General features: G+C 33.3%; 3 protein-coding genes across 4 annotated transcripts; all 3 read left to right on the top strand.

The window, feature by feature from the left end:
* The first annotated feature begins 256 nt into the window (after positions 1–256).
* Positions 257–5,115, top strand: LOC139885972 (rab GTPase-activating protein 22-like). 2 transcript variants are annotated; one of them, XM_071869717.1, is made up of 12 exons: positions 257–700; positions 1,665–1,760; positions 1,888–1,991; positions 2,219–2,391; positions 2,472–2,552; positions 3,075–3,197; positions 3,278–3,366; positions 3,803–3,908; positions 4,132–4,229; positions 4,350–4,610; positions 4,705–4,787; positions 4,863–5,115. In XM_071869717.1, exons 1-12 carry the CDS (start codon positions 599–601, stop codon positions 4,876–4,878), a joined length of 1,332 nt encoding a protein of 443 aa, XP_071725818.1. In that variant the 5' UTR covers positions 257–598; the 3' UTR covers positions 4,879–5,115. The 2 variants fall into 2 exon arrangements, with proteins under 2 accessions (XP_071725818.1, XP_071725819.1); XM_071869718.1 differs by lacking the exon at positions 1,665–1,760.
* A 2,930-nt stretch (positions 5,116–8,045) lies between these two features.
* Positions 8,046–9,238, top strand: LOC139851491 (albumin-8-like). Its single transcript, XM_071840560.1, has 2 exons — positions 8,046–8,250; positions 9,000–9,238. Exons 1-2 carry the CDS (start codon positions 8,046–8,048, stop codon positions 9,236–9,238), a joined length of 444 nt encoding a protein of 147 aa, XP_071696661.1.
* Positions 9,239–24,342: 15,104 nt separating this feature from the next.
* On the top strand, positions 24,343–26,665 carry LOC139851499 (albumin-8-like). The gene is made up of 2 exons (XM_071840572.1): positions 24,343–24,550; positions 26,406–26,665. Exons 1-2 carry the CDS (start codon positions 24,343–24,345, stop codon positions 26,663–26,665), a joined length of 468 nt encoding a protein of 155 aa, XP_071696673.1.
* The last annotated feature ends 993 nt before the right edge of the window (positions 26,666–27,658 follow it).

Consider the following 27,658-nt stretch of genomic DNA (forward strand, 5'->3'; position numbering starts at 1 on the left):
AAGTTATAAGTTATAAAACCTTTAGCAAGTTAATGTGTTATTGATACTTTAGTTTAAAACTAGTTTAGAAACAATTAACTGCGGAGAGTAGTCATTATCAAAAACTATTATAATTATTAAATAATCAATTTTATATTAAAAGATTGCTACGCATAATACTGTATGATTTTTAAATACAATTATTAATTTACTAAAAATAGGTAAATACCAGTTGCTCATCTGCCAACTAATTTAATGACACTAGTCTATAATAATTTGTAGGCAATTTACAACAATAGAGTCTACAGATTGACGTTGACCACGGCCACAATCTCCTCCTCGACAACTTTACAACATCCATACACAAAACCTTACAACCGGGCCCCCCACTAACCAGCCACGCAACGACCACCCCACCACCACCACCACCACAACTTCGCCACAAAAAATATAAAAAGTAAAATAACCCAACCCAACCTGACACCTTGAATCTTGATTTCAAGATCTCATTTGGGTTTTGTTTCTTCAGTTGGGGTCTGCGTTTCTTCAATAAATTGTCAATTTGATTATAAAGAACACAACTTTAGATCTGGGATTGAAGAAAAAGGTGAGTATCTTGATGATGAATATTTTCCGTAAAGACCCAGGACTAGCAACTGATTCATTTTATGAAATTAGAGCTGGATGCACTGATGTTCCAGATACCAAATTTAGGATCAAGGTAAAACCTTTTTATTCTTCTTTTAAGAACTTGATCATCTGCATTAACCCAATTATTAATGAACCCAGTTAAATGATATTTGGGACTAAAAGATTCGAACTTTGTGAGTTAATGTTTTGTGATTTGTTTGAATCATTATGTATTTATGTTATACAAGTATGTAAACTTCAATAAATCAAATTTTTTTTATCAATGGTCTAATTTGATTTTTAAAGATCTGTGTTGTTCCCATGAATTCCGTATGAACTTTTGGATAATTTGATTATAGTCTTGACAGTATAGTATATTGAGATACGTTATCAAGTCAGAAAAGATTTAAAGGATTAAATTTCAAGAATCTAGTACCATAAAATTTGTGCAGACTGTGGATTGGTAGAATTGGCGCTAATTTTGTACTATTTGATATTGGGCATGAACCCTGTTGTGTACTCTGCTGCTAATTAGTGGTATTGAATGAAATTCTGTTATTCCATGAATCTTTATGGAATTAGTCCCGTGTCTATCTGCCTTTATTTCTACTTCTTTATAAATTTAACTGTTATCATGGTCCTGAATCTTGATGATTGTATGTAAGTGTTTGCTGGACTAATAGTTTTGTTACCCCTATCGTTGAATAGGTTGTAGTAGCGTACAGAAAATAAAAATTCACTTAATGCCCAGTAAAACGCTCAATTCGTCCTATAATAGTACAACGCTTGACTGTTCATGTAGTTTAATGGTGGATATTTGAATATTTGATTGATAGTTAAATATCTAAAACACCCTTTCATTGGAGCAAAAATAATAAATCTCGTGAACCAATATCAGGTCACCATTATCTACCGATGACTCGAATGGACAAATAGGTAAATCAGGATTGTAATTTTGCTAAAATGTGAAAGTAGTTTTTCTTTGAGACAAACGTAAAAGGGAAGTGTTGTAATCATGATGTTGTAACTAAATTTAACATTTCCTTCGTATCCAGTCCGGGAAGACGTTAAGTCTAAAAAGGTGGCTGGCTTCGTTTACACCCGAAGGTTCTCTGGATATAGGCAGGTGTCTTGATCGAATATATCGTGGAGTAAGTTTTCTACTTATAAAAAAAAAATTAAAACATAGATTATAGATTATATATTTTTAAAAGAAAGCAGCAATATTTGTGTTGGTAAATTCACTTGCTTTTGTTCATGCATGTTGATTGTATTCAGGGAATTCATCCTTCGATTAGGGGAGAAGTTTGGGAATTTCTGCTTGGTTGTTACGATTCTAAAAGCACCTTTGACGAACGAGAAGAAATACGACATAAACGAAGGTTATATATTATTTTAAAAGAGGCGAATCTCTTGTATTATTAATTTTTTGATCCTAAATGCATATATGCATACACCATCCTAAAGTATGACATATTTATATTATTAGTGTGACCATCATTAATAAATGGACAAATAAGTTTTCCTGGGTCAACCCTGGGTCTGTTTGACCCGCATAATAAGACATGAATTTTTCCCCCTTTAATTTATTTGTATATTTTGTCTACAGGGAGGCATATGCTGAGTTAAAAGAATCATGCAGTCACATGTTTCCTGTTGTTGGAAGCGGAAAATTCGTAACTGCACGTGTAATTACATCAAATGGTGAACCAGTTCAAGACCCGATTGTATTGTTAGGGACAAAGCATGATGATCTTGCAACCCCACAAGATGAAGAAAGCGGTAAATTTTAATTTTTGGGCCCTAGACTGATAAAACTTTTTATGATCGCTATTTATTTATGACCCGTTGCGTACTTGCAGTTGACCTAAGTGCTGCCCCAATGGTTACTCGGGAGCATGATAAAGAAGTAATTCAATGGAAGCTTGCTCTACATCAAATAGGTTGATATATAAAACTTTAAATACATGCTTAATGTGAATCATGTAATTATTTGGGTTTCTATTACTTTACTAATCCTCTTATATCATGTCTAAGTAACCTAAAAATTGCATCAAATGATGTATAATATCTCTCTGTTTAAATTTAGTATTTTGTAATATTTGGTGGCCATTTCGGCCTATAACTGAGTCCGTTTAGTTTCTTTTCCCGTCTCAAACGAATCAAATGGTTAACTGTAAAGATCCAGCTAAATGGGAACGTGTCAAGCGGGCCTAAACTCTTCGTTCTATCTTAGTGCATACATATTCCTAAATCGTTTTCATTATGAATTTAAATATTATTATTATTACAAATTTAATTACTAAGAATAATTAATTAATAAGAATAATAATAATAATATCATAATTAATGCCTTGATACTGTACAGTTTTTTAAGGTATGGACAAAAAGTGTTTGCTGATCAGCCCGATTGTTTTGACACCCTTAAACTTTTGCCTTTTTGGATTAAAAATTATATATGGCAGGTCTTGATGTGGTTCGCACGGACAGAACGCTAGTGTTTTATGAGAAGCAAGAAAATCTGGCAAAACTTTGGGATGTTCTTGCTGTCTATGCATGGCATGATAAAGATGTTGGTTATGGTCAAGGTGAGTATATATAATACATCACAACCCATATACTATTTGGTTTCAAGATACCAATTCTGAATTATTATTATTTCAAACAGGGATGAGTGATCTTTGTTCCCCTATGATTATGCTTTTTGAACATGAAGCAGATGCATTTTGGTGCTTTGAACGTCTAATGCGTAGAGTGGTAAGCATATGCTGTTTAAATGTATCTATTTTGTATAGAGGTGGCATGATGTTTCGGTTGGGTATGTTTGACTAACAGATTAAACAGGTTTGGGTAATTCAGGTCAAGTTTTGTAGTGGGTGTTGAAATTGGCAGGCAATAAATTTTATTACCCGTATATCCATACTTACTTCTGTAGTTAATCAGTTATATATGGGTATTTATGATTGCTTGTGAATTATTATGAGTTTATATACATTGTAAATGGGCTTTCAGAGTCTTTGAACTTGTTGACCCATTTTTCTTTGCTCCCCTTATTATATTCACCACCCATTTGACCTATTTAATACTCCACCTAAGAGACTCATTCATAATTATTTGGGTTGAAATTGCCACCTATAGTTTTGTAGTGTCTTGATGTTTGGTGGTTGTTTGACATAATTCTTTGTCTTCAAAGCGAGGGAATTTCAGATGCACGGGTAACACTTTGGGGGTCGAGGCACAACTCGATAATTTGGCCAATGTCACTCAACTTGTTATTCCTAAACTTCACCGGCATTTAGGTATTTTCTATAAATAAATTAATGTCTTGATGCTTGCTTTTTATTTGCATTTTCGTTTATATCATCAGTTTTAAGTTTTATACATTGCTATTTATGTAACACATGCTTAAATCTTAAGATGGATATAATATATAGTGAACGAAAGCAACAATCAATTTCGAATTTGGTATGAATATATATTTTACGAAAAAATATCAATAATAAATTACATTTTCAAATGCAGAACACCTCGGTGGAGGCGGTTACCTATTTGCATTCCGGATGCTCATGGTGTTGTTCCGCAGAGAATTATCTTTCGGAGATTCGTTATACTTGTGGGAGGTAATAATAATTATGTAAAAGATGTGAGCCTGTTTATAACTTATTATTATTTCAATTAAAAAATAAACCTTGAAGACATGTATGTAAATTTTGACACTTTTTGTGGTTTGAACCAAATAGATGTTGTGGGCATTAGAGTATGATCCCGAATTGTTTACGTTGTACGAGGGAGGTGAAACTCATGTTCATAAAATAACAAGAAAAGCCAGACGCCAATATGGAAAGTATGAAAGAGCGAACAGGAGAAGTAGAGCGCGGGCCAGAGGTGGGCCCGGATCCACGGCACCATTTTCCATTTTTGTTTTTCTTGTTGCAAGTGTCCTCAAGGACAGGAGCGACAAGTTATTAAAAGAAGCTAGGGGACTAGACGACGTTGTAAAGGTCAACCTTTTGACTCTTTTAGAAAACATAAACAAATATGTTCATTCTTTTTTGCTATGCAAGTTTCTTAAATAATTTAGTTTTTTTTCTGCAGATATTAAATGACGTATCCGGGAATATGGATGCTAGGAAAGCTTGCATTGGGGCCATGAAGATTCACAAAAAGTATCTAAGAAGGTATTTTCGAAGTCGATATCGGTAATACTTCATGTGCATTTCAAGCAAATAAATTTGATTTATGGATCATTTCAGGCAAAAGAATCAATGAGCTAGCTTTAGTGGCTCTTTTTGATCACCTACATTTTGACTTTTGATGATTGGTTTCGCACTTAGAAATCGATCAACGGCACTGTAGGAGGCATTTTGTTGTGAGCTGATGGTCATTGACCTTGTATTTTATTATTATTTTTTTTTTTTCTACAAAACGAACAAATAAGTCATGTTTGTATATGTATATGTAGCAGTTATCTTGTGAAATACAAAAGTTCCTCTAAATTTTTTTTCCTCTACATGTTGTATAGTACAGTATTACTTCAGTCATTTTAGTTGAAAGAGAGATCAAGAGTGCTATAAGTCTAACTAATGCGTTTTGGGACTGAAACTGCAATAAACAAAGTACAACTATGCTATTGTTGTGATTGTGTGTAAATACGCCCCTGGTTCCGGCCACGAAAGGACCAACTCGCAGTTCGCAAATCGCAAGTCGGTCCCTACGACTTGTGAATTGCCACCTTAATCTTATCCGGATAAGAATCTACACAAGATTTACCGATATTTTTATAGGTTCTTTTGGATAATGTTTCAACACTACAAGTAGAATGACCAACTTTTGAAAAAATGCGTTGGGTCATATTTTAATGAATCTGACCATTTTATTTTAGTGTTGAAGATTATCTGAAGATTATCGCAAGTTGCAGGGACCGATTTGCGATATGTAAAAAAATGAGTTTATCCTTGACCGATATACGCTAAAGTATATGCAAATTGGCTCTTGCGAATTGAGCGAGTTTTTTTAGTTCTGGACTAATACAACAACAACAATACTCAATCCTACGAAGTTCTGGACTAATAGTGAGTTTTAAGAAGTTGTTAGACCACAAAATATAATATATTTCGCTTGTTCAACATCAAATGGTGTTTAATTGAAATTAAAATGTAAGAACGAATTAGTACAGGTATGGTCCGACTTTGTGACCACTTTTGGACTAATACAACGACAACAATACTCAATCCTACGAAGTTCTGGACTAATAGTTATAAGTAAGAAGTTGTGATGTGGTCAGCGGTTGGTGGCTTGCCTCATTTAGGGGAGGTCATGAGTTCGACCCCCGTTGGCTACATATGAAAAACACAAATTCATCCCTGCCATGAAGTATCCACTCATGACACATTTCCCATATTGTTTGGAGGTAAAGGGGAAAGGGGTTTTACTTGACCGTGCCCTCGGATCGGTTTCAAGATTTCCTCCCGGGCGGGGTTATTATCGCTGCATCGGCATAGTCGAAACGGGAGATGATCGCAACGGGTGGTTTAGTCCCTCTCGGGTAGACCCAATCGCTGTCAAAAAAAAAAAAAATAGTTATAAGTAAAGTTTTGGAAAAAAAAGTGCGTTTCAGTAAATATCAAAATTCCCAAATAATGATACGGAGTAATAAACATTACACTGTTACAAACTTACAATAAAAAAAATGTGAGAGCATCAATGTTTTAGTTGGGAAATATGGGCCTAGAAAGCCCATCCGAACTTGGCTTCAGATGGTTCAGCTTAAGAAACTTGAAGACCACCTAGAAATCAATTGATCAACTACCGACTGTTTCATGTAATGATGTAATCCGATCCTTCCAAAGAAGATCAACATGAGTTGTATAGTTATTTTATTTTGATTTAAAGTCTTAATAGAATAGAATGATTAAGCTATAGTCAAAATCAAAATTATTAAACAAATAAAAGGAAAAATTACTTATTTAACAACTTTATAGAAGGGATTCATATAATGTGTGCCCTTTTAACGTATGATAAAAAACCAATATTACGTTTGAAGTTTTAATAATTCTAATATAATATATATAATCATACATAAAATGAGTTCCATTTTTATGCTTTCTCATATTTACCCTTCATCTTCTCCATACTTGTCGCTGACATAATATTTTTCTATCTAAAATATATAGATATGAATGACTTTGAGTTTGAATTTTTAAGACCGTGGCTTAATGGTGCGTCTGATTAGGCGTCAGACCAACGTAGCCTTTTTTTACGTTCACCAAATTGTGTTACGAAGTGTGATTTTAGACGCATAGGGTGTGTAAGTCAGATGTTCACCCATTTGAGACCAATTATAACGCAGCGTCAAAATCGAAATCTGACGCCCAAAAAACTGATGTGTCATGTGATTTGACGCCCCTGACGCCGTTAACTCTGATGCCCTCTGACGCCCCGGGGGCGTCAGTTAAAAAATTGACAGAAAAAAGGTAGGCGTCACATATGTATGGACCAATCAGATTTTAGCATTAATATTTATATATTATTAATTAATATATCTTATATCCAACTAGCAATAATATTTTATCACATCACCAATCACAAATTTAACATTCAAATTTAATAATTTCTATTAAAAAACTTCACTTCTTGACATTGCCACGTCACTAAAAAGTACACCACATGCCTGTGACGTCACAGTCAGAGTTAAAAATGGTCTGCAACTTTGGCGTTGCATTTTGTGTCCTCCAATCATATTTTATCTATATTATATTATTATATACACATTACCCAAAATATTTACACCAAAACCTTGACACTCACCACAACATAACTTTAACAATTGATATTTTTACGTTACAGTAAAATTCTTCAATTCACTCTTCCCTAAAAAGTACAGTACCAAATTTGACTCCAAATCAAAATTATTGTAACGGGTGGTCTAATGGTTAAAGATTAATTCTGTACTAATAGAAATGATAAATGTGAAAGAGCATATAATAAAGCCATTTTATGTTTGATTATAGTTGAGATTAACATATAATATGTAACGGTGGTCATCATCTCACATCATATAATATTAGTATTTTTTAATGACATCTAAATTAATTCAATTAATCAAAACTAATCAATATCAATATTAATATTAATCAACGATAACTCCACCTTGTCTTAGGCTCATACTTTCTCTAGAATTATATCATGCATATGCATGAAACCAAAACACAGATGACAGATACCACCAAGCTTACTACATACAGTGCATGCATGCAACAACTACGTGTTAACATTTTCCCTGCACTCTACAACAAATGGATTAAAATAATCACACGTACACTCCATGCAGTCTCCTCAATCCCCTATAAATTCATCACCTTGCATATCACATTATACATCAAACTATCTAATAATTAATAAAAAAAAATATTCGATCGATCATATATATAAAAAAGATGGCAAGGTTTTCGCTTGTATTTGCAGCAGCCGGAGTCCTCCTCCTCGTGGCGTTGGCGACCGTCGCTGAGGCCACCACTATCACTACCATCATCGTCGATGATGAAAACATTTCCCGCAAACAAAGTGGAGGCTGCAGTATGCAGATGCAAGACCCTATGATGCTCAATGACTGCATGATGTACCTCATGTCCTCTACTCAAGGTTAAATAGGTTTAATTAAATTAAATTAAACTGATCATCAAAATAGAATAAAGATCCATATATTTTGATGCATTAATTTTTAATATAAACACTTCAACAAGATTGCGCAAATCTGTTGACAATTAGGAGTAGTATATTTGGTAATTATGGAAGAAACTATGTGTAGCGCTTAGATATCTGAAAAAAATTAAAGGTAAGTTGAAAATAAAATATACTCCGTAATATTTTATAAATACTATTGAATTCAATTCTTCAGTCTCAATTTTATTATCCAGTCTGGGGCGGAACACTGTGTTGCTTAAAGGGGGTTTTCGCTCCACCAGGATTCAACGGAAAAAAAATTATATTAAATTTATATTTTACCAAAAAATGAGGTTTTTTAGTGTTTAGTCCTTCTGACAACGAAAAATATATTAAATTTTTACACTCGCCCCATGTGTATCCGGGTTCAAGTTCCACCACTTGTAATCCACCCACATAAAACAAGCAGATTAAGAAAATTTCACTATCACATTATAATTGCTTTCATCTTAATCTTTTGTCCACCTTTTGTCCTCAAAGCATATACTAAGAGCAAAAGAGAACTTTGATCTATTAACGCCAGTAATTAATTTCATACAACATAAAATGAAATAGTGGACGATAAAATAGGGCCCTTAACTTATATATACTCATATTCTCCTTTAATTATAATTAATACTCCTATAATTACTAAAGTTATTTAATATGTGACGATCGATCGATTATAGGAGGCGGGAGTCGACGTGCAATGATGAGAGAAAGCCCACAGGAATACATGAGAATGTGCTGCATGCAGCTAGAAAACATGGAGCAGGAATGCATGTGTGAGAGCCTGGAGATGATGATGATGAAGCAAGGAGGGATGCAACCACAGATGATGAGCAGAATGATGAACATGGCTAAAAACCTCCCAATGCAATGTGGTCTCATGAACCAACCCTGCCAGATGCAATCTGGCTGGTTCTAAACATGCATATATGCATCGACCGATCGATCCTGAACTCTGAATAATAAAATGAGACTCACTTTCACACCATCGTGTGTATCAATGTAATCATTATGTAGTACATTGTGTCTCATTATTAATAATATTTGGACTTAATTATCTTTTTGATTTTTGTTTCCTACTTCTCTAAGCTAATGGTGACTAAGATCATTTCTAATGGTGTGCACTTTTTAAGTGATGTGTCAATATTATGAAGTGAAGGTAAATAATGGGCGTCACTTTTTTTTAGTGTCACTTTTATGGTGCGTGATCTGATAAAATGTGATTGAAAGTTGGGGATAAAATAAATAAATTAATAATATATAAAATAATTTAGTGAAATCTTATTGGTCCATAAAAGTGACTTTTTTCAGTCACTTCCGTAACTAACGCCCCTATACCGTCAAAACTGACGCTGTGTTAGAAGTGTCAGTGGGCATCAGTTTTGACCACATGTGACTGAAGGAAAAAAATTCACGCATGGTAATATATATGGTCTAATATATCCATCCATCTCAAAATAGCTTTCTCATTTTACTTAAAGTCTTTTATTTTTCAAATTGACTTTACTTTTTTTGTTTAGGGCAAATTCTATTAATAGGTAATAATTTTACTTCAATTTCCAGGTAATCTATGTTTATTTTAACGTTTAAGGGATTTGTTTTATCAAATGTTAATAAAAAAGAGGAGCATCGTTACTTATAAGTTAGAACTCAGTCAAAAAAGTAACGATACTGCATTTTTTTAAGTTAATCATATGTAAACCTGATCATTGGCACTTACATGTGAATATGGAAGATCTCGTGAATGATGATTCTTACGAAATGGATATTTACTCAATTTCATTATGTTCGTAATATGATCGTATAAGATCAACGACACATGTATGTATCAATTGTTAGGCTTGCATATGTTCGTTATCCCCAAGTAAGTGTCAATGATCAGGCTTTCATATGTTTTACGCAAAAAAAATAGAGCACCGTTGATTTTTTGACGGATTTCTAACTTAAAAGTAACGTTACCCCTCTGTTTGATTAACATTTGATATAACAATCTTTTAAACGTTAAAATAATCATACATTACCTAAACTAGAAAATTGAGGTAAAAAGGTTATCTTTTAGTGAAATTTTCCTTTTTGTTTGTGTTATATAGTATTACTCAAAAGTTATTAATAAAAAGACATTTAAAACTTGATTTGTTAATATAAGTTTCATAAAATATTATATAAAATAAATAAAAATATTTAAAGTAAAAGTTAAAAAGTAAAGACTTTCAAAGTGTAAATGAAACATTTATTTTAAAATAAATGAGTATAAACAGAGACATGATCGTTGATATATCTAGTTATTGGAACTTAAAACAATATAATTTAAATATGATGGCCTGCCAAAGAAACCATAACATTAGAAAAAGCATAATATCGCATTAAGACTCGAAAAAAGGTGCATGTTTGGCATGGAGAGTCCGATCATGTGTTTCCTTTAGAAACTCACCAGACTCATATCGAAAAAGTCAGACGCCAGAAAATTACATGTACTGGGTCCTCACACATGTGACAAGAGGAACCATCATCCCACTGTCACAATAGTTGTAAATTTTTGCAGCGAGTAATGCTCGAACATACGCCAATTTTAAGTTCAAGATTCCACATGACCGATCTCAACTTCAAATGGTACCGGTTACCACTGAGTTATTGCTACAATGGTGAAATAATAAAAAAAATCAAAACTTACCTACAACATTAGGGGATGTTTACATATATGCGCTTTGAAAATTGATTTTATGTATAATTAGTGTAGCAAAATGTGTTATATATTGATGAAATTTAAATTTGATTATGTTGTTTGATATACAATAATCTATTAATCGATTGGTACGGTAAGTCTTATTAATTTATAATTTGACTAAATTAATTTTGGGAAAAATAGGTTGACAAAAAAAAAAAATGATCATCACGTTTTACTAAAATAAGGGATTAAGTGCATTTTACGTTTTGAACTCTCAAATCACGTGCGATTAATTGATTTATGTTTCTCCAACACTATTATTTAAAAATTTACAATTATGAACATATTAATCAAATAATCGCATTCTAAACGCCAAACAACCTTAACAGACACTACATTAACACAACAATTTTCTTCTGTCATCAAAGTTTGTGAATTACGAATTTGAAGCCTTGAAAGGACCATTGGCAAATTTGTGATCAAATTTCAAGAGTCCTGCTTTTTGTACGAAACTAATTAAGTTTGAGAGATATTTAATGATCATTTATGTGCAAAAAAACCTATACATCCTAGATATATATGGGTCCTATAGTTAAAGGGAAGTGATATGTACACAACCACTTTTTACATATACACAACCAAACACGCTTTACAGTATTGTACTGTATAACACTGTAAAGCATATTTGGTTGTGTATATGTAAAAATTGGTTGTTTACATATCATCACCCATAGTTAAATGTAGTGGCGCCATGCAATATTCTCTCGTTCGTCTTCGAAATTTTTTCTAATATTTGCAGGTTTGGGGGTCCTGGGTCTTTTTTCCTTTGAAGTTTGGGCCTGTGAGAATAGTTTTAGTGTAGCCGATACATACGTTTAGGATGTTGTTGACTATGATCGTTTCTTGGTTTCCTTTTGAATCAATTGTATTTATTGATTTTTGGATGTCTTTAACTTTATACTAGCTTAAGACCCGCAGATTCGCGGGTTTCGTCAATAAAATTTTTAAAAATAATAATTTATGTAGTAGCTCATGCAAAAATGTGCCACAAATTATGTATGTAATAAACAAATGAATGCAAAAAAGTGTAGTTAAACAAAAGATTAGCTATAAATTAAACACATGGTTCATTATTAACTAAAGAAATAAAAAAAATGTTCAGAATAATTTGTATTAAATCTAATAGTTTCAAAGAGGTTTTACAGCTATACTAAGAAATAACCTACTTGTATGGCAACCAATATATTAGAATGTACTAATATAAACATAACTCCTTGTAGAGTTGACACTTATATGGCTGCCCGTATTTGCATCATTTCCTACTTCAGTGTTCAAGCTTCAACGCAACCTATATTATGAATTCCAAAAGATAAATTGAATGAAATTCAGTACTACGACTATTTAAAGGACCATTTAACTAACTATTACTATATGTTTCTAAAATTCATTGTGTTATATTCATAACACAATGAAATAAAGAAAGCATACAATTGTAACATACTTCCTATTGTTATTGCTCAGCTTATGAATCACAGAAGTCTAGATAGTAGTGATTGACAATAACACTTTCTGGCTATAGAACAATCTGATAGACCCAATAGAATGGAGACTTTATAATTCCTGTGGGACATATTATAAAAAAAAATAGAAAAATATGTTGACTGTAAGGGAAAGAATAATATAATGATACAGAAGGAAAAGGTAATAGTATAATCAAGGCTAATGCTATTGCTTTCATATAATTATATACTCTAACTTTATAATCCTTAAGCGTAATAAGGGTTATGAAAAATAGAACCTGTTTCTTTTGTTGATGCTGCATTTGTTGTTGTTGTTGTTGCATTTTATTATGATTTAATTTGTTACATATTCTATCGTATTGTATGTCGGCAAATTACCTTTTGAGGGCTATAAAGGAGTGATCGTAAGCATCAACACCATTTAGTGAACACTGCGCCACATTCATGTACAACTCAGTTGTCTACTTGGTTTTGCATTCTCCAGTTTACCATCTTAGGGCCTTCAGTAGAAGTTTAAGTCTCGACCTATAGGCAACTACCAAAGTGAAAGTAAAAATCTTTTAGGGTGCGAATCAACTCTGACGTTTTGATCTTCTTTCACCGCATTTTATCTCTTTCATCTTCTCCTTTATTTATTTGACCATCTGTTTAAACTCATGGTTTCTGAAAGCACGTAAATTAATAGTTGATAATCATTACGTCTAACGCAATACTTATAATCAACAGAAAGTAAATTCTAAAAGTATTCACTGCTTATATTTTGAAAATTTTATGTGGTCTACGTGATAAAGAGGTATGATTCAGTGCTCTCAAACATTGTTGATGTCAAACACACAACGGACTTGTTTGCTATATTCCGATTATTGACTATCGATTACTCTACTTTTTTGGTGGTAGGGATAATTATCAAATTCTAACATTTATAGTTTCAACATATTGAAGAAGTAAAGAACATTAAGGTTGTGAGAACCTAAGAATGTATTAACAAAAGGTGATCATAAAAAGTTATTGTGTATATATATATTTAGACATATAAGTGTAGGAAAACCATCGTAAAGGGGAAATTAATCATTTTTTACCTAAACCATACACGCAACAGCTCACAATTGCCACCTAGGAGTGCTCTGATAGTAATGTACACACCAGGTTCATCCTAATCATCACATTTAGTGTCCACGTCACTTGCATTGCTCATTGAAAGCTCTCCCGAGTGATTACCCTCGATTGACAGGCTACTCCTTGTAGAAGCCAGTGATAATGTTTTAGTTTTGGTTCATGGAGGGTAAAAATTTCGAAGCAGTCGATCCTTGATAAGTGGCGGTGTAGCTGGTGTATAACCATCAGACTCGATTTTTACCCTGCAAGAACAATAAGTAGCAATTTATCATTAAAAAGATGACAACTTCCGTGATGAAGCCTATACAATATTACCTAGAACCAATAAAATAACAGCTTGTAAGGAACAACTCAATCTTGATTAATATTACAAAGTGTACCTTTTTGCTGTTGTGTGTATTTGTTTCTATTATGTATCTTGAATGAATCACTTTTGAAGCATGTGGATATTCCTCAACCAAAGGAGTCCCCTGAATTCCAAGTGATATCATCTCATTCACAACCACACAAGATTTATTATTATAACTAAATTCTTTCATTCTCAACTACAATACAATTATCAGTACCCGTAATCCTCCAAACTATAGTTCTAGGTTAACAATACATATAAAGCAGCGCAACCACAACGATAAAAAATTAAATTATTGAGAATTTGTAGTTTCTTAAATTTATGCAATATCAACATGGAATATGCAAACCATGTTTGAATTTTTTTTATAAACACAAAATCAAAGATATACAAATACAAATTCCAAATAAAGTAAAAATAAAAATTACAAAACAGATCTAAACCGGATCTGAATTTAAAATTGAAACTGAAATCGTTCTCATGAACTCTAGGTTCAAAAGCATCTAGGTAACTGAAACCCGTATTAAATTCTCTAGATTATACCATCTCTGACTAATATATATATATTTATAAAAACAAAACTTAACTCCATATTCGTATACTATCCCAATCAAAACCCATAATGAACCATATGAAAGAATAGCAGCAATAATAGAATGTTATACCAGCAACCTTAAACCCATGATCAGACTAAATTTGTAGACTACACTTAAGTCTTTTACGATATGCCCCACTCGAAGTAATTTTTCCTGCGGTTAACATAATAATATTGTAAAATTCAATATATATATATATATATATATATATATATATATATATATATATATATATATATATATATATATATATATATCAAGTTCTTGATTTCATAATAAAGAAGTGAGTACGGAAAACATTGTATCAAGAAAACAGTTCTACCTTATCAAATGCAGCACCAATTATGTGAAAGCCAACGGGAAGTTTGGATGTTCCATTTTGAACAAATCCGCATGGCAAAACCAATGCTGCCAATCCAGCTAAGTTCACATTCACTTGCAAATTATATACAAATATATACAGTTATACTGTTTAAAAGGAAGGTAACTAAAGTTAATAACTAACGTTTAAGAAATTACGGTCATGATATGCCCAAGATACATTGCCAGCGGTTCGTTTTTTTCACCTGTACATATTTATTTAACAAAAAGATAAGTAGTCGTTACAAAATATTACTATGATATCAAGAAAGGGTTGGAAAAAAAATGTGTTACCAATTTTATGTGTTGTCTTGAAGCACTTCTGCACTACTGTCCTCACCTAAACCATCGCATTATCATAATCAACATAGTAATTAGCACCGCGAATAAATATTGGAAAGGTATGTGTATTTTAAAAGAAAAAAATATGTTGTGTTCGCTTTTAATAAGCATCGTAATAACCAGCTGAAAGGGCGTATGTCTATATCAAAATTTTACTCTTTACCTTAAGCATATTAGTTCAAATTTCATTTTTCATAAAAACAATCAACACAACTATGGTCCGGTAGAACTTATAAGCTGCAATACGTGTTATAATATTCAGTTTTGTTCGCACCTCTGGATTAAAAGCGTTAGCATGAGAACCTCCATATAGGGAACTCAACCCACCAGACACAATTTCGTTACCAAACCTGCATAAGAAGGAAGACAAACTAATTTTCAATTAAGAATTTCACAAACTAATAATGGCTAGCAAATGCAAATAATATCAAAAAAAAAAAAAAAAAAAAAATTGTTTTTATTAATCCAACTATAAAATGTCGATAGTGAACATCACCTAATGCCATCATATTGAGTCAAGTTTGAATAAGATTCTGAAGATATGATCCGTATTTTTGTCATTGCAAGAATCAAGTAAGAGATGTTCATCATCAGAAATCCGCCAGATATATATTAGCATCACAAACATGTAATTAGTCCCCAATGCTGCAACTAATCGTTGCATTGCCAAGAGGTGACTATGTGCACACACATTCACCACTAAAGGTTGCGTAAGCTGAAAAAACGCAACAAAAAAAGTATCAGCACACATACACAAACCGCAACCATGTCCAGAAATTAGAAAAACTGATTTTCCAGAATCTGCTTCAATGGTTACAATCTGAAACCCTAATTTTTACAAATTTATTCGTAACAACTGTTAGTTCGAAACTGGAAATCATGTACACGATGTTGGAACCATAATTTATAAACAAAATCGACATATTCATGTTTGTTAATCAATGTTCAACAATTAAATCGACATATTCATGTTTGTTTTCCTCCGTCACTCGAACGTTTCTTCCACCCGGGATCAGTTCATAGTCAGTAATCAGTAACCTAGATTATAAAATTCAATATTTATTAATCGAAATAAACATTCGAACCTTTTGACTACAATAAGTTACAAAACTAAAAGTTATATAAGGTTTTATTACCTCTGATCGTTCACACAATATCATCTTCTCTTCATCAGCATCAATACTAAATGTTAGATCAAGATTATCACTGATATCATTCTGCATAATAATTCCAAACAGGCAATCAAATTAGAATTAAACAGTACTTAAAGTAACTACAATTTTAAAAGTTATTCAAATTCCACTTCAAGTTCTTAAAGTAACCCGGGTCGATCGCTTCAATATCATGGTAGGTTACTTTTGCACCAAGAATGTGCTTGTAAAACGATCTTGTAAAATGTACATCAAGCAACTGAGCATCAAATAGTGCCTTCCCAACCTAAATTACAGTTGAATCTCAGTTAGAAAAAGGAATAAAAAAAACAAATTCTGGATCTTAAAAAACAAAGTGAAAGTGGCAATTTCAACCCATATATTCATAAATAAGTTAATTTGGTTTATGTTTTACCTCAAATGGGTCAAACGGGTAAAATGAACCAGTTTTTTAAAACAAAAGGTTGTTTTAAAAAATCATTTTGGCCCAAACCCATTTTACCTCTAAAGGGTCAAACAGGTAAAGTCAACCAGTTAAGCAAAACAAAAAGTAGTTTATAGAACTATTTTGGCCCAAACCTATTTTACCTCTAATGGGCCAAACAGGTAAACTGAACCAGTTAAGCAAAAAAAAATTGTGGTTTTAAAAAACCATTTTGGCCCGACCCATTTTGCCACGGTTACAAAAAGCAAAGCCACTTACCACTCTTCCAACAAACCCTAAAATTAAAGAACGACATTAAGAATACTCACCCGCGATTAACAACTTATGAATTCTGGAAAATCGAAGTTTGAAGATCGTCCGCATGCGATTGTATCGATCTCTTGTGATTGTATCGTGTCTCTACTTCTTTAGATCTAATTAAGCCGCTTTTTGAAACAAAACCGAGTGTTCAAATAATGATTTATCGCTATAACACAAATTACCCGTACTAAATATCAACAAACTTACCCAAAACACAACCTTTTTACATAAACAATCAATCTCAGAGCATGATATAATTGTTGAATTAATAGACAACTTATAAATTAGTTAAAAACAATAATCTAAAGCATCAAACATATTTCAGCAGATATATATGAAACAATATAGATCCTAAGCATCAAAGAATGAGTGGTTTAGATTAGGGGTAATGAGATGTCTTTTTTTTAATCCAATGAATGAGATTTAGTATTTGAATTAAAGATACCTAAATTAATATTTTCTTTTAATGTATATAAAGATGTTGTAGTTGTCTTGAATAGATGCAGCAGCAGCATTATAAATGTTGTAAAATGTAAATAAATTAGAGTACCTGATAAATTGCTCTTCGTGGTGGGCTTCATTATTGTAGCCAAACTTGCGGAGATCCTACAAAGTTCGATAATTATATATTCAACACATTCTAGAGCAAGTGAGCAATTGTTCATCACAACAACAACATTGTTCATGTGCATAAGTAAAAGAAAAGAAAAAATAACAACGCGAACAGAGTTACCTTATTATAGCAGCAACACAACGACCAAACTTAATACGAAAAGTAAATTTCAATTTCAAAACTTTATTAATCCAATTTCTAAAAACCCGAAAATCTTAAAAGAAATTCAATAAGAAAATAAACAATTGATTGTTACCAGTTTGATGTAAATAAGCACAGCGATATCCAGCAACAAAACGACGACAATAAGAAAAAGATGAAGAAGGCGTACATATTAGGGGTCGGATTGGTAAATTCATAATATGAAGAAGGCGTAAATTCATAATTTTCAGATTCACAATACTATGATTCTATGAAAGATTGTCATTGACACATAACAAACTAAAAATATAAGAAAGCAAACAAAAGTATTACCGATTTTGTGTATTTATCTTGTAACAACTCCTGCAATTGGCGAATCTGAGAACATAAACCCTAATTCAGAGCAATTTGAGCATAAAATAACTATTCACAACTACACAAGGATAGCCGATTTTGATTTTTGGGATTCAATTATGAAGATTAATACTGATGATCGATGATATTGTGGAGGGTTTAGGGATACTCACCCGCGATATGAGTAGTTTTTTGTTCATGCGATTATGAAACCCTAATTCAAAGAAACACTAATCGAAGCATAAAATCAAAGCTTCATTAAGAAAAAAAAAAGCATGAATGAAGGATTAAATGCCGGAATACTCACCCGATGCGATTGAATTGTTAATGTTAAACGATGGAATCGATGTTAGGGTTACGGTTGTAGCCAGGATCGAAGGATCGATTATTATTGAAGAAGATGCAATTCTTTCTAATGATGATAACGTTAGAAAGAGATTAAACAAATGGGGTTTCCAAAATTGAGTTAATAACTGTCTTTTTAATGGGCCCGTGTGATTAATAGAGGGGTACTATTGTCATTTTGTGAGTTTAAGAAGAAGTTATAAGGTGATAACTAAATGGATGGTTGAGATTAGGGGCAAGGAGATGTCATTTAGTTAATCCAATGGTTAAGATTTAATTAATCTAAATCAAGTACCTAAATTATGACTTTCTTTTAATGTATATAAAGGAATAAAGGATAAAGGATGTTTTTTTTTTTGAGTATAGGGCATGTTTTTTTTAGAAATAAAAAAGAAGAAGATAAAATTGCCCTTTCATTCCTGTATTTTATTTTTTTTATTTTTTTGGGTATAGGGTAATTAGCTCACTAATAAGATGGGATATTTTTCTTATCCTAATTGGATTATCTTTGCTCTCACCTCCATAAGAAGAGGTACCGGTGAGGGTCGGTTTTACCTTCTTATTTTTTTAAGATGAGGTGCCGTGAGAATTCAATTTATACATATATGTTTAAACATTCTTGTGAGTTTTTCTCTATTTCGTTATTCCTCTCCAATTTTCAAGGTTTATTGGTTTTCTTCCGACAAACAATATTGGTGGTTTGGTGGGTGATGATTTGGAATATGGATGTATAATTGATTAAAGGATATTAATCAAACAAATGAAGCCTGATTTCGAATATGCAAGCCTTCCAATGAACGATTCCTTCGACGATGATCAACCCCAATACCAATAGTTGGAGCAACTTTTTTTTTGGATACCTGCTGCCTGTTTTAACAAAAACATCAACTAGGTAAACTGAACCTACAGGCTACAGCCTATTTTACGTGGATAGTCCATGTAAATAGTTTTAACGGACTCAGTTAATCTTCATTAGGGTGAGGGATAAAATTGAGATTTTAAAATGATTTTAAGGATGAAAAATGCTGAAAATAAAATATAGGGATGAAACGGGAAATAGAAAATACCGAGACGAAATGGGCAATTTTGTCAAAAAAAAAAAAAGTACATTACTTTTGGGTCGATTTCATCATGGGTAGCTTGTTAACACATACACGTCGCCATGCAACAAAAAACAAAAGTTCAAATCTACAAATGGCTCTATAGTTCAGGCATGCATACAAGTATACCACGACGTCACTACCACAATTCTGGTCTAATACGGCGACACTACGTCGCCACATTAGGCACACATGTCGCCACAATAGACTGATTTGCGGCGACAAATTCGTCACAAAACGGTCGCCGCAATAGATGCGTCACCTTTGATATTATGCGGCGTCTTTTGTGGCGACACATGTGGGGCCCACAAACGGTAAAAGAAAAGGAAAAAGAAATTCTAAAATATAGTTTTTGGCGACAAATTGCGGCGACATTTATTTTTCAATTAAAAAGAAAATTAAAATCTATTATGACATCATCTATTATTAGCGGCGACTTGTTGTGGCGACAAGTCGCCACAAAATGCGAAAATCTGCACAGGAGGCAGCTGCTTTTTCTGCTTCCCACGCGAAAATACCGGGTTTTCTTCCCGAATACAAAACCTGTTATTGCTCATTTTATAACATGCCAATCAACAAACAAATCTAGTACAAACTAAACGATTTCTAATAACACAAATTACAATAGTTTAACATACGATTTACAAAGCAAATTGTTCAAAATATCAAATTCTTCAACATCCGAATTACAAACTAAAGTCTAAACACTAAAGTCACGCTAAAGATCCCTATGCACCATCGCCACTATCACCACATCCATCGTCTTCATCACTATCACCACATCCGTCGTCTTCATCATTATCACCACAATCGTCCTCATTGTCCTCGGAATCAACATACAAGTAGGGCTCTTTTCCTTTACCTACCGCATCATAGAGTTTTTCCCCGTGGTTGTCTCGATGCTACAAATTTACATACACATCGTAAATGCACATAAATAAATTATATTTAAATAAAACAACATAATATATTTATACGTTTGGCCTGATAGTTAGAAGGTAGACTCTGACCACGACCACCACCCTCAGGAGGATCACCGCTACCACCGCCGTAAGAACGTGCTACATCAGCCATCTGTTAAAAAATACAAACGAAATCGAGCATGGATCAAAGGTAATGTATTTTTAGATCGAAAACATTTTCACATAATAAACATTTTCACTTGGTAGTAGAGTGGTGGTATTCCTGACATGACAACAAGCTGAACAGGTTAAGGTTGAGCCAAATGGGCCAGGGCAGTAATTGGGTTGACAACACCAACCTGTTTTAATCAACGAGTTGGGTTAGTTAAGCTTCCCATCCTTTCGTCACTTTACCAACCTGTTTGAAAGCACAATTAAAATGTTTAGAATGAAGATTGCTAGTTCATTTCCATCTTCTGATTATTATTTTTTCGCTAATTACATTTAGGTGTACCTTCCAAGTTTATTGCGGTTGCTTATGTTTATGCCTTATAATCATAATATAAATATAAATATGCTTCTAAAATACTCTTACTCACCTTCTATCAACTATCTTGGACCTTCTTTTGTTTTAGTTGAGATTGCAATTGTAATTGAGTTGACACGAACACCTTATAATAAAGGTGTGTGTGTAGGTTAAGGTTTGAAATATCAGAGTTAGGGTTTAACTGAACATGACAAGAAATTCCCTTTTATCAGCTACTTTACTTCATTATTCTGGTTTTGAAATAATAGCAGAGTTAGGGTTGAACTGAAACTTTAGACTCCTACCTAGCTCACAAGATTTTACAACCCAACTAAAAAAAAAAATCAACAGTAGCAAAGTTCACCCAAAACAAGCAGTAGCATCAAATCTTGATTTTAACCATTTCCTTGCCTAAAAATTTGGATGTACCTCATACAAATATCAATATACGACTCACTTAAATGAGAAAGTCAAGCACATTGATTTGATAATAGTAATTCAAATTCAGAGCCAAAAGTACTAAACATAATTTATTTAAGATAAAAACATAGATGCATAAAAATCGTGAGGTAGAAAATTCTAGACTCTAGTTATAAAACTAGTTCAAGAATTAATTTCATACAATTCATACAAATTCGGAGTTTAAACATACAATTCATCTATTTTATAAATTGAAACTTTTGAGAAATTAGAGGTTACATGTTTACCTTATACAAGATTGTATGGTTGGATCTTGGTTAGATTCGCATTTTAACTTGAAAACCGCAAAGGGTTTTGAGAGGAGAAGAAGAATTAGGGTTAAAGAAATAAAAAAAGCTGCTGTTTTTTTATATACCAGCTACTGATTTCGGTGACATGTCGCCACAAACAGTCGCCACAATGAAAAATTCCCTCCAGCGCCAAATGAAAATTTTCAAGTGAAATTGGTGAAAATTTAATTGTGGTGACAATATTGGTCACAATAGAAAGATATCGCCACAATCTACTTATTAAATATAATACATATACGTATATATTTAATAAATAATACTTATAATATATTCAATATATTTTGATATAAATTAAATATATAATATAACATATATATTCACTATATTATAAAAAAATACATTTAATAGAATATATTATATATTCTCGTCCTCGTCGTGTCCTTGTTCTCGTCTCCGTCCTCCTTATCGTTCTATTGGTCGTTCTCGTCCAGATTCTCGTTATCATACATCACCACCACATTAGACCGTCATACATCAGTGCCAAACTCCACCTTCTTACATAACAGTCACATTTCATCGTTTTACATCAACACCACATTCCTCCGTCTTACATCGTCACCTTTAACTGTCTTGTATAATTGCCACATTCTACGTTATTACAGCATCGTATCATTTCACCGTCTTACAACACTGCCTCATTTAAAATTCTTACATCAACAACTCACTCTAACGTTATACGTACTATACAACCACATTACACCGTCTTACATCACCACACATTTCACCCTCTCATTCCACAATTATACATCACCACCTTACTTTTTTTGCATAACTATCATATTGTATCGTCTTATATCATCACCACATTCCACCGTTTTGGATTACCGCATCATATTACCACATTCCATCATCATATATAACAACCACATTAAACCACCTTACATCACCACATCATTCCACCATCGTACATCACCACCACATTCCACCGACTTTATGTCATCACCGTATTCCACCGTCTAACATTACTTTCTAATTCCACCGTCCTACACCACTGCCTCATTTTACCGACTTACATCACCTTCCCATTTCATCCACTTACATCACTATTACATTTCACAGTGTTACATTATCATCGCATTTCGTTGTCTTAAATAAACACCACATCCATCGTCTTACATCATCATCTCATTCAACAGCCTTACATCACCACCTATTATTAGTGATGCGGTACGTGAATTGACAAGATGTAACTCATTAGAGGTTCTTGATTTGTATCACTGCAGAGGTTCTTGATTTGTTTTTCACCGTCATACATCACCGTCAAACTCCGCCTTCTTACATAACAATCACATTTCATCGTCTTACATTTCCACCGCATTTCATCGTCTTACATCACCACCTCATTCCACCGTCTTAGATTAGCACCTCATTCCACCGTCATACACCACCACATTCCATCGTCATACATCACCAACACAATTCATTGTCATACATAACCATCACATTTCACCATCTTACATTTTCACCACATTCCATCGTTTTACATCACTACCTCATTCCACCATCGTACATGGCCACCACACTCCACCGACTTATATCACCACCAGAATTTACCGTTTTAGATTACCATATCATACTACCATCTTACATCACAACATTCCACCAATTTACATTACTTTCTAATTCCACCATTTTACATCACCGACTCATTTTACTAACGTCGCATATCATCACCGCATTTCACTACATTCCACCGTATTACATGATCGTCACATTCCGCCATCTTACATCACCTCCTCATTTCACCGACTCACATCACCACTACATTCCCCATTGTTACAACATCGTCACATCTTGTTGTCTTAAATCACCACCACACCACCGTCTTACATAATTAAATGGAAAGGAAATGTAAAATTAAATTTGTGGCAACTTTTGCAGCGACATTAGTGGCGACAAGTCGCCACAATAGGTATGGCGGGAAATTTTTCCTCCACTTAATAATTTTTGCAATTTGGAGAGAAAAAAAATAAATGAAATAAAAATAAAAAAATAATAATTGCGACAACTTTTAGTGGCGACATGTCGCCACAATTAAAAAATTTCAACCATTGACCAGGTTTTTATTAAGAAAAATGGAAAAGAAATGTAAAATTAAATTTGCGGCGACTTTTTTGGCGACATGTCGACACAAAAGTTAAATTTGACTCAACAAGTCAAAAAGTAGGAATTTTTTGTCGTTTAGCGGGTTGTTTGCGGCGATATTTATGTCGCCACAAATGATTTCGTGGCAAAAGAACGAATTTCTTGTAGTGCGTGTTAGTAATATTTCTACACCCCTTTACAAATGGATTCAAATAGTTCACACGTACTCACCATTCTGTCACTTATCAACCCCTATAAAGTCACCAACTTTCATACCAAATTACTCATCAAAGTAACAATCTATCAATCAGTTAACACATCCATACTTCAATTATCACATACAATGGCCAAGTTTTCAGTTGTTGCAGTCCTCGCCCTCATAGCCATTGCGGCAGTCGCTGAGGCCTCAACCGTCACCGTCACCACCATGGAGGAGGAGAACCCGGCCATTCATAGATCCAGATCAAGAACAACTGGAGGCGGCTGCAGCCAGCAGATGATGGATCCTCAGATGCTCACCCACTGCATGATGTACCTAATGACCCAACAAGGTAATTAATTTACCGTCTGCATATATGTCCTAAATATATAATCAAAGTTTCAAATGAGAACCGAAACAAACATAGAACTGCAAGAACTAAGGGGTCTTGACTTTTAAACAATAAAAGATAAGAAATTTTGAACATATTAGTAGATGTGAATATGTATATAATTAAGGTTAGACTCAAAATAGTTTGAGAATATACCTTAGGTAGTTAGGTTTATACAAATATTTTTCGTCCCATGTATGTACGTACACATGTTATGTCTGTAACATGTGAACGTTTTTTAACATGTTAATTTTTGTGATTCTTAACTTTTCTTTATCAGTATATGAAAATTAAATAACCTATATATGTAAATTAATGTAATTTGTTGCGTTTACTTTTTAAAATCCTTACTTCCCGCAGTTATCTTGATTTTGACTGTTTTCGTTGAACCTAACCTTAACCACGTTGACTAATGAATATATATAAAATTTATAATATATATATAAGTGGATGCATGCAAATACTTTATCACCATCAACTCTTTAAATATGTCTATTATAATGTATTAAAAATTGTAAAATTATTGTCAACATTCTCTAATTATAAATAACTAGTTATTGAACACTCGCTTCGCGCCGGGAGTTCGATTTTTAATGTATTTTATTGCATTTAGTAAAATTATTTTGTGGCTAACGATGATGTCGTTGAAGCGCAACTCGAGTCGAACTAAAAGGTATAACCCGTGAGAGATTTAAATGTTATTTTAAATTAACAATATATGCGCATCTCCGCGTTTCGCTATGGAATTGTCGACTTTTAAAAATTTAACGCAAAATCAACGTGTATGAAAAGTACCTCAAATATTTAGCGTTTTTTAAAAAGCGTCCGTTTTGCGTATAGCTAGTGACATTGTGTTCCTAAAATTATTTCGAGTTTAACGATGGTGTCGGAAAAATTTAACTCGTTGCGAGCGAGAAGACATGACCCGTTGAATATTTGGGTGGAGTTTATTTAAGATTTTTTTATGAAAATGGTTATTTGACACTTTATCCCCCTGTTTGGGGGGTCGATTTGAATTTTTCAAAAAAGCGTGGAGGCCTTTGTTGGTAAAATGAAATTTAGTTAAAATAATAATAAAAAAAAGTAAAAAGTCGAAAATGCTCCTGGTACTATTCATAACTTTTGTCTGTTAGTTAATACTAGTTATTGAACCCTCGCTTCGCGCCGGGGGTTCGATTTTTAATGTATTTTATTGCGTTTAGTAAAATTATTTTGTGGCTAACGATGATGTCGTTGAAGCGCAACTCGAGTCGAACTAAAAGGTATAACCCGTGAGAGATTTAAATGTTATTTTAAATTAACAATATATGTGCATCTCCGCGTTTCGCTATGGAATTGTCGACTTTTAAAAATTTAACGCAAAATCAACGTGTATGAAAAGTACCCCAAATATTTAGCGCTTTTTAAAAAACGTCCGTTTTGCGTATAGCTAGTGACATTGTGTTCCTAAAATTATTTCGAGTTTAACGATGGTGTCGGAAAAATTTAACTCGTTGCGAGCGATAAGATATGACCCGTTGAATATATGGGTGGAGTTTATTTAAGATTTTTTATGAAAATGGTTATTTGACACTTTACCCCCCTGTTTGGGGGTCGATTTGAATTTTTCAAAAAAGTGTGGGGGCCTTTGTTGGTAAAATGAAATTTAATTAAAAAAAGGTGAAAAGTCGAAAATGCCCCTGGTACTATTCATAATTTTGTGTGTTAGTTAATATGTAAATGTAAATATCCCCTAATTTTTATACTTTTCAAGTTATGTCACCTTTCTCCGTAAATCCTGTTATCGCCTCTGTGTATAATATATTATGGTCTACAGGACAAAGCGGACAAGGCGGGATGAGTCGACGTTCAATGATGCCTACAGCACAAGATCACATGGAATTGTGCTGCATGGAGCTAAGGACCATGATGATGGGTGATGAGACATGCATGTGTGAGACCTTGGACATGATGATGAGACAAGGATGGATGGCACAACAGATGGTGGGTCCACAGATGATGAGCATGGCTAAGAACCTCCCAATGCAATGTGGTCTCATGAACCAACCATGCCAGATGCAATCTGGTGGTTACTAGTTATCCATGGCCGGATATTAATTAAATAAATTGAGACTCACTATCACACACACCATCGTGTGTATTGAATTAATATTGTCCAAATATTGTGTCTCTCTTTATTAATAAAACTTGGACTAATTATCTTTCTTATATATCTTGTTGCGTACTTATTTACCTTATTCTTGCTGGTTATATGCCAAAATACTCGAAACCAGAGTTTCAATTTAGTTGAACAAGGGAAAAAAAATGAAACGTAGACTGAAATTGAAAAATTAGAGATCTAACTTCAATATGTATTAATGGGGCGGCTGAATTTTCAACTACATTAATTAATTATACCAACATTCTTTATGTGTCTTTTTTTCCCCCAAAATACGACAAACTATGTTATGTTTAATATATATTTTTTATATTAAACATAGGGACTTTCATCAAAAGTGAAATACCCTTTCAAAGAAACAAAATACAATAACAAACTTAGGACAACACGTCACCCAAAGAAAACACAACAAACTACGACAACTAAAACAAGGAAACAAAGGCTATCTTGGGGTGAAACTGTTGGTGCATGTAATCCCCAGTCGTAGATAGCTTATCGTTTTAATACATTTAGTCATGTAATAAGGTACATTGGTGACTATTGATAATATATGTGTTTGTGTGTGCTTATTTATTTGAACAATCAATAAGATAAACTGCATACACAGTCGACCGAGTGTGTCCACACACTTGACCGAATGTGTGACTCAGTCGACCGACTGTGTCTGACATGCAGTATATATACGGGTTAAAGCCTCCATTGTGAGGTTACACACTCCAATAACCCTAATCGACTGGTATTCATTCCATTCGATCCCTAACACCAATTACCACCGAAATCATTCGTCTAAGCTTCGTTCTAATCTAGATTAAACCCTAGGTTTGACCATATTGAACCCGACACGACCCGAATCTCGGTTTTAGTCGTTTCTAGTGTATTCCGCCTCTAGTTACGATCATAAGCGACCTAAG

Source organism: Rutidosis leptorrhynchoides, chromosome 1 (assembly GCF_046630445.1).
Source record: "Rutidosis leptorrhynchoides isolate AG116_Rl617_1_P2 chromosome 1, CSIRO_AGI_Rlap_v1, whole genome shotgun sequence".
Lineage (NCBI taxonomy): Eukaryota > Viridiplantae > Streptophyta > Magnoliopsida > Asterales > Asteraceae > Rutidosis > Rutidosis leptorrhynchoides.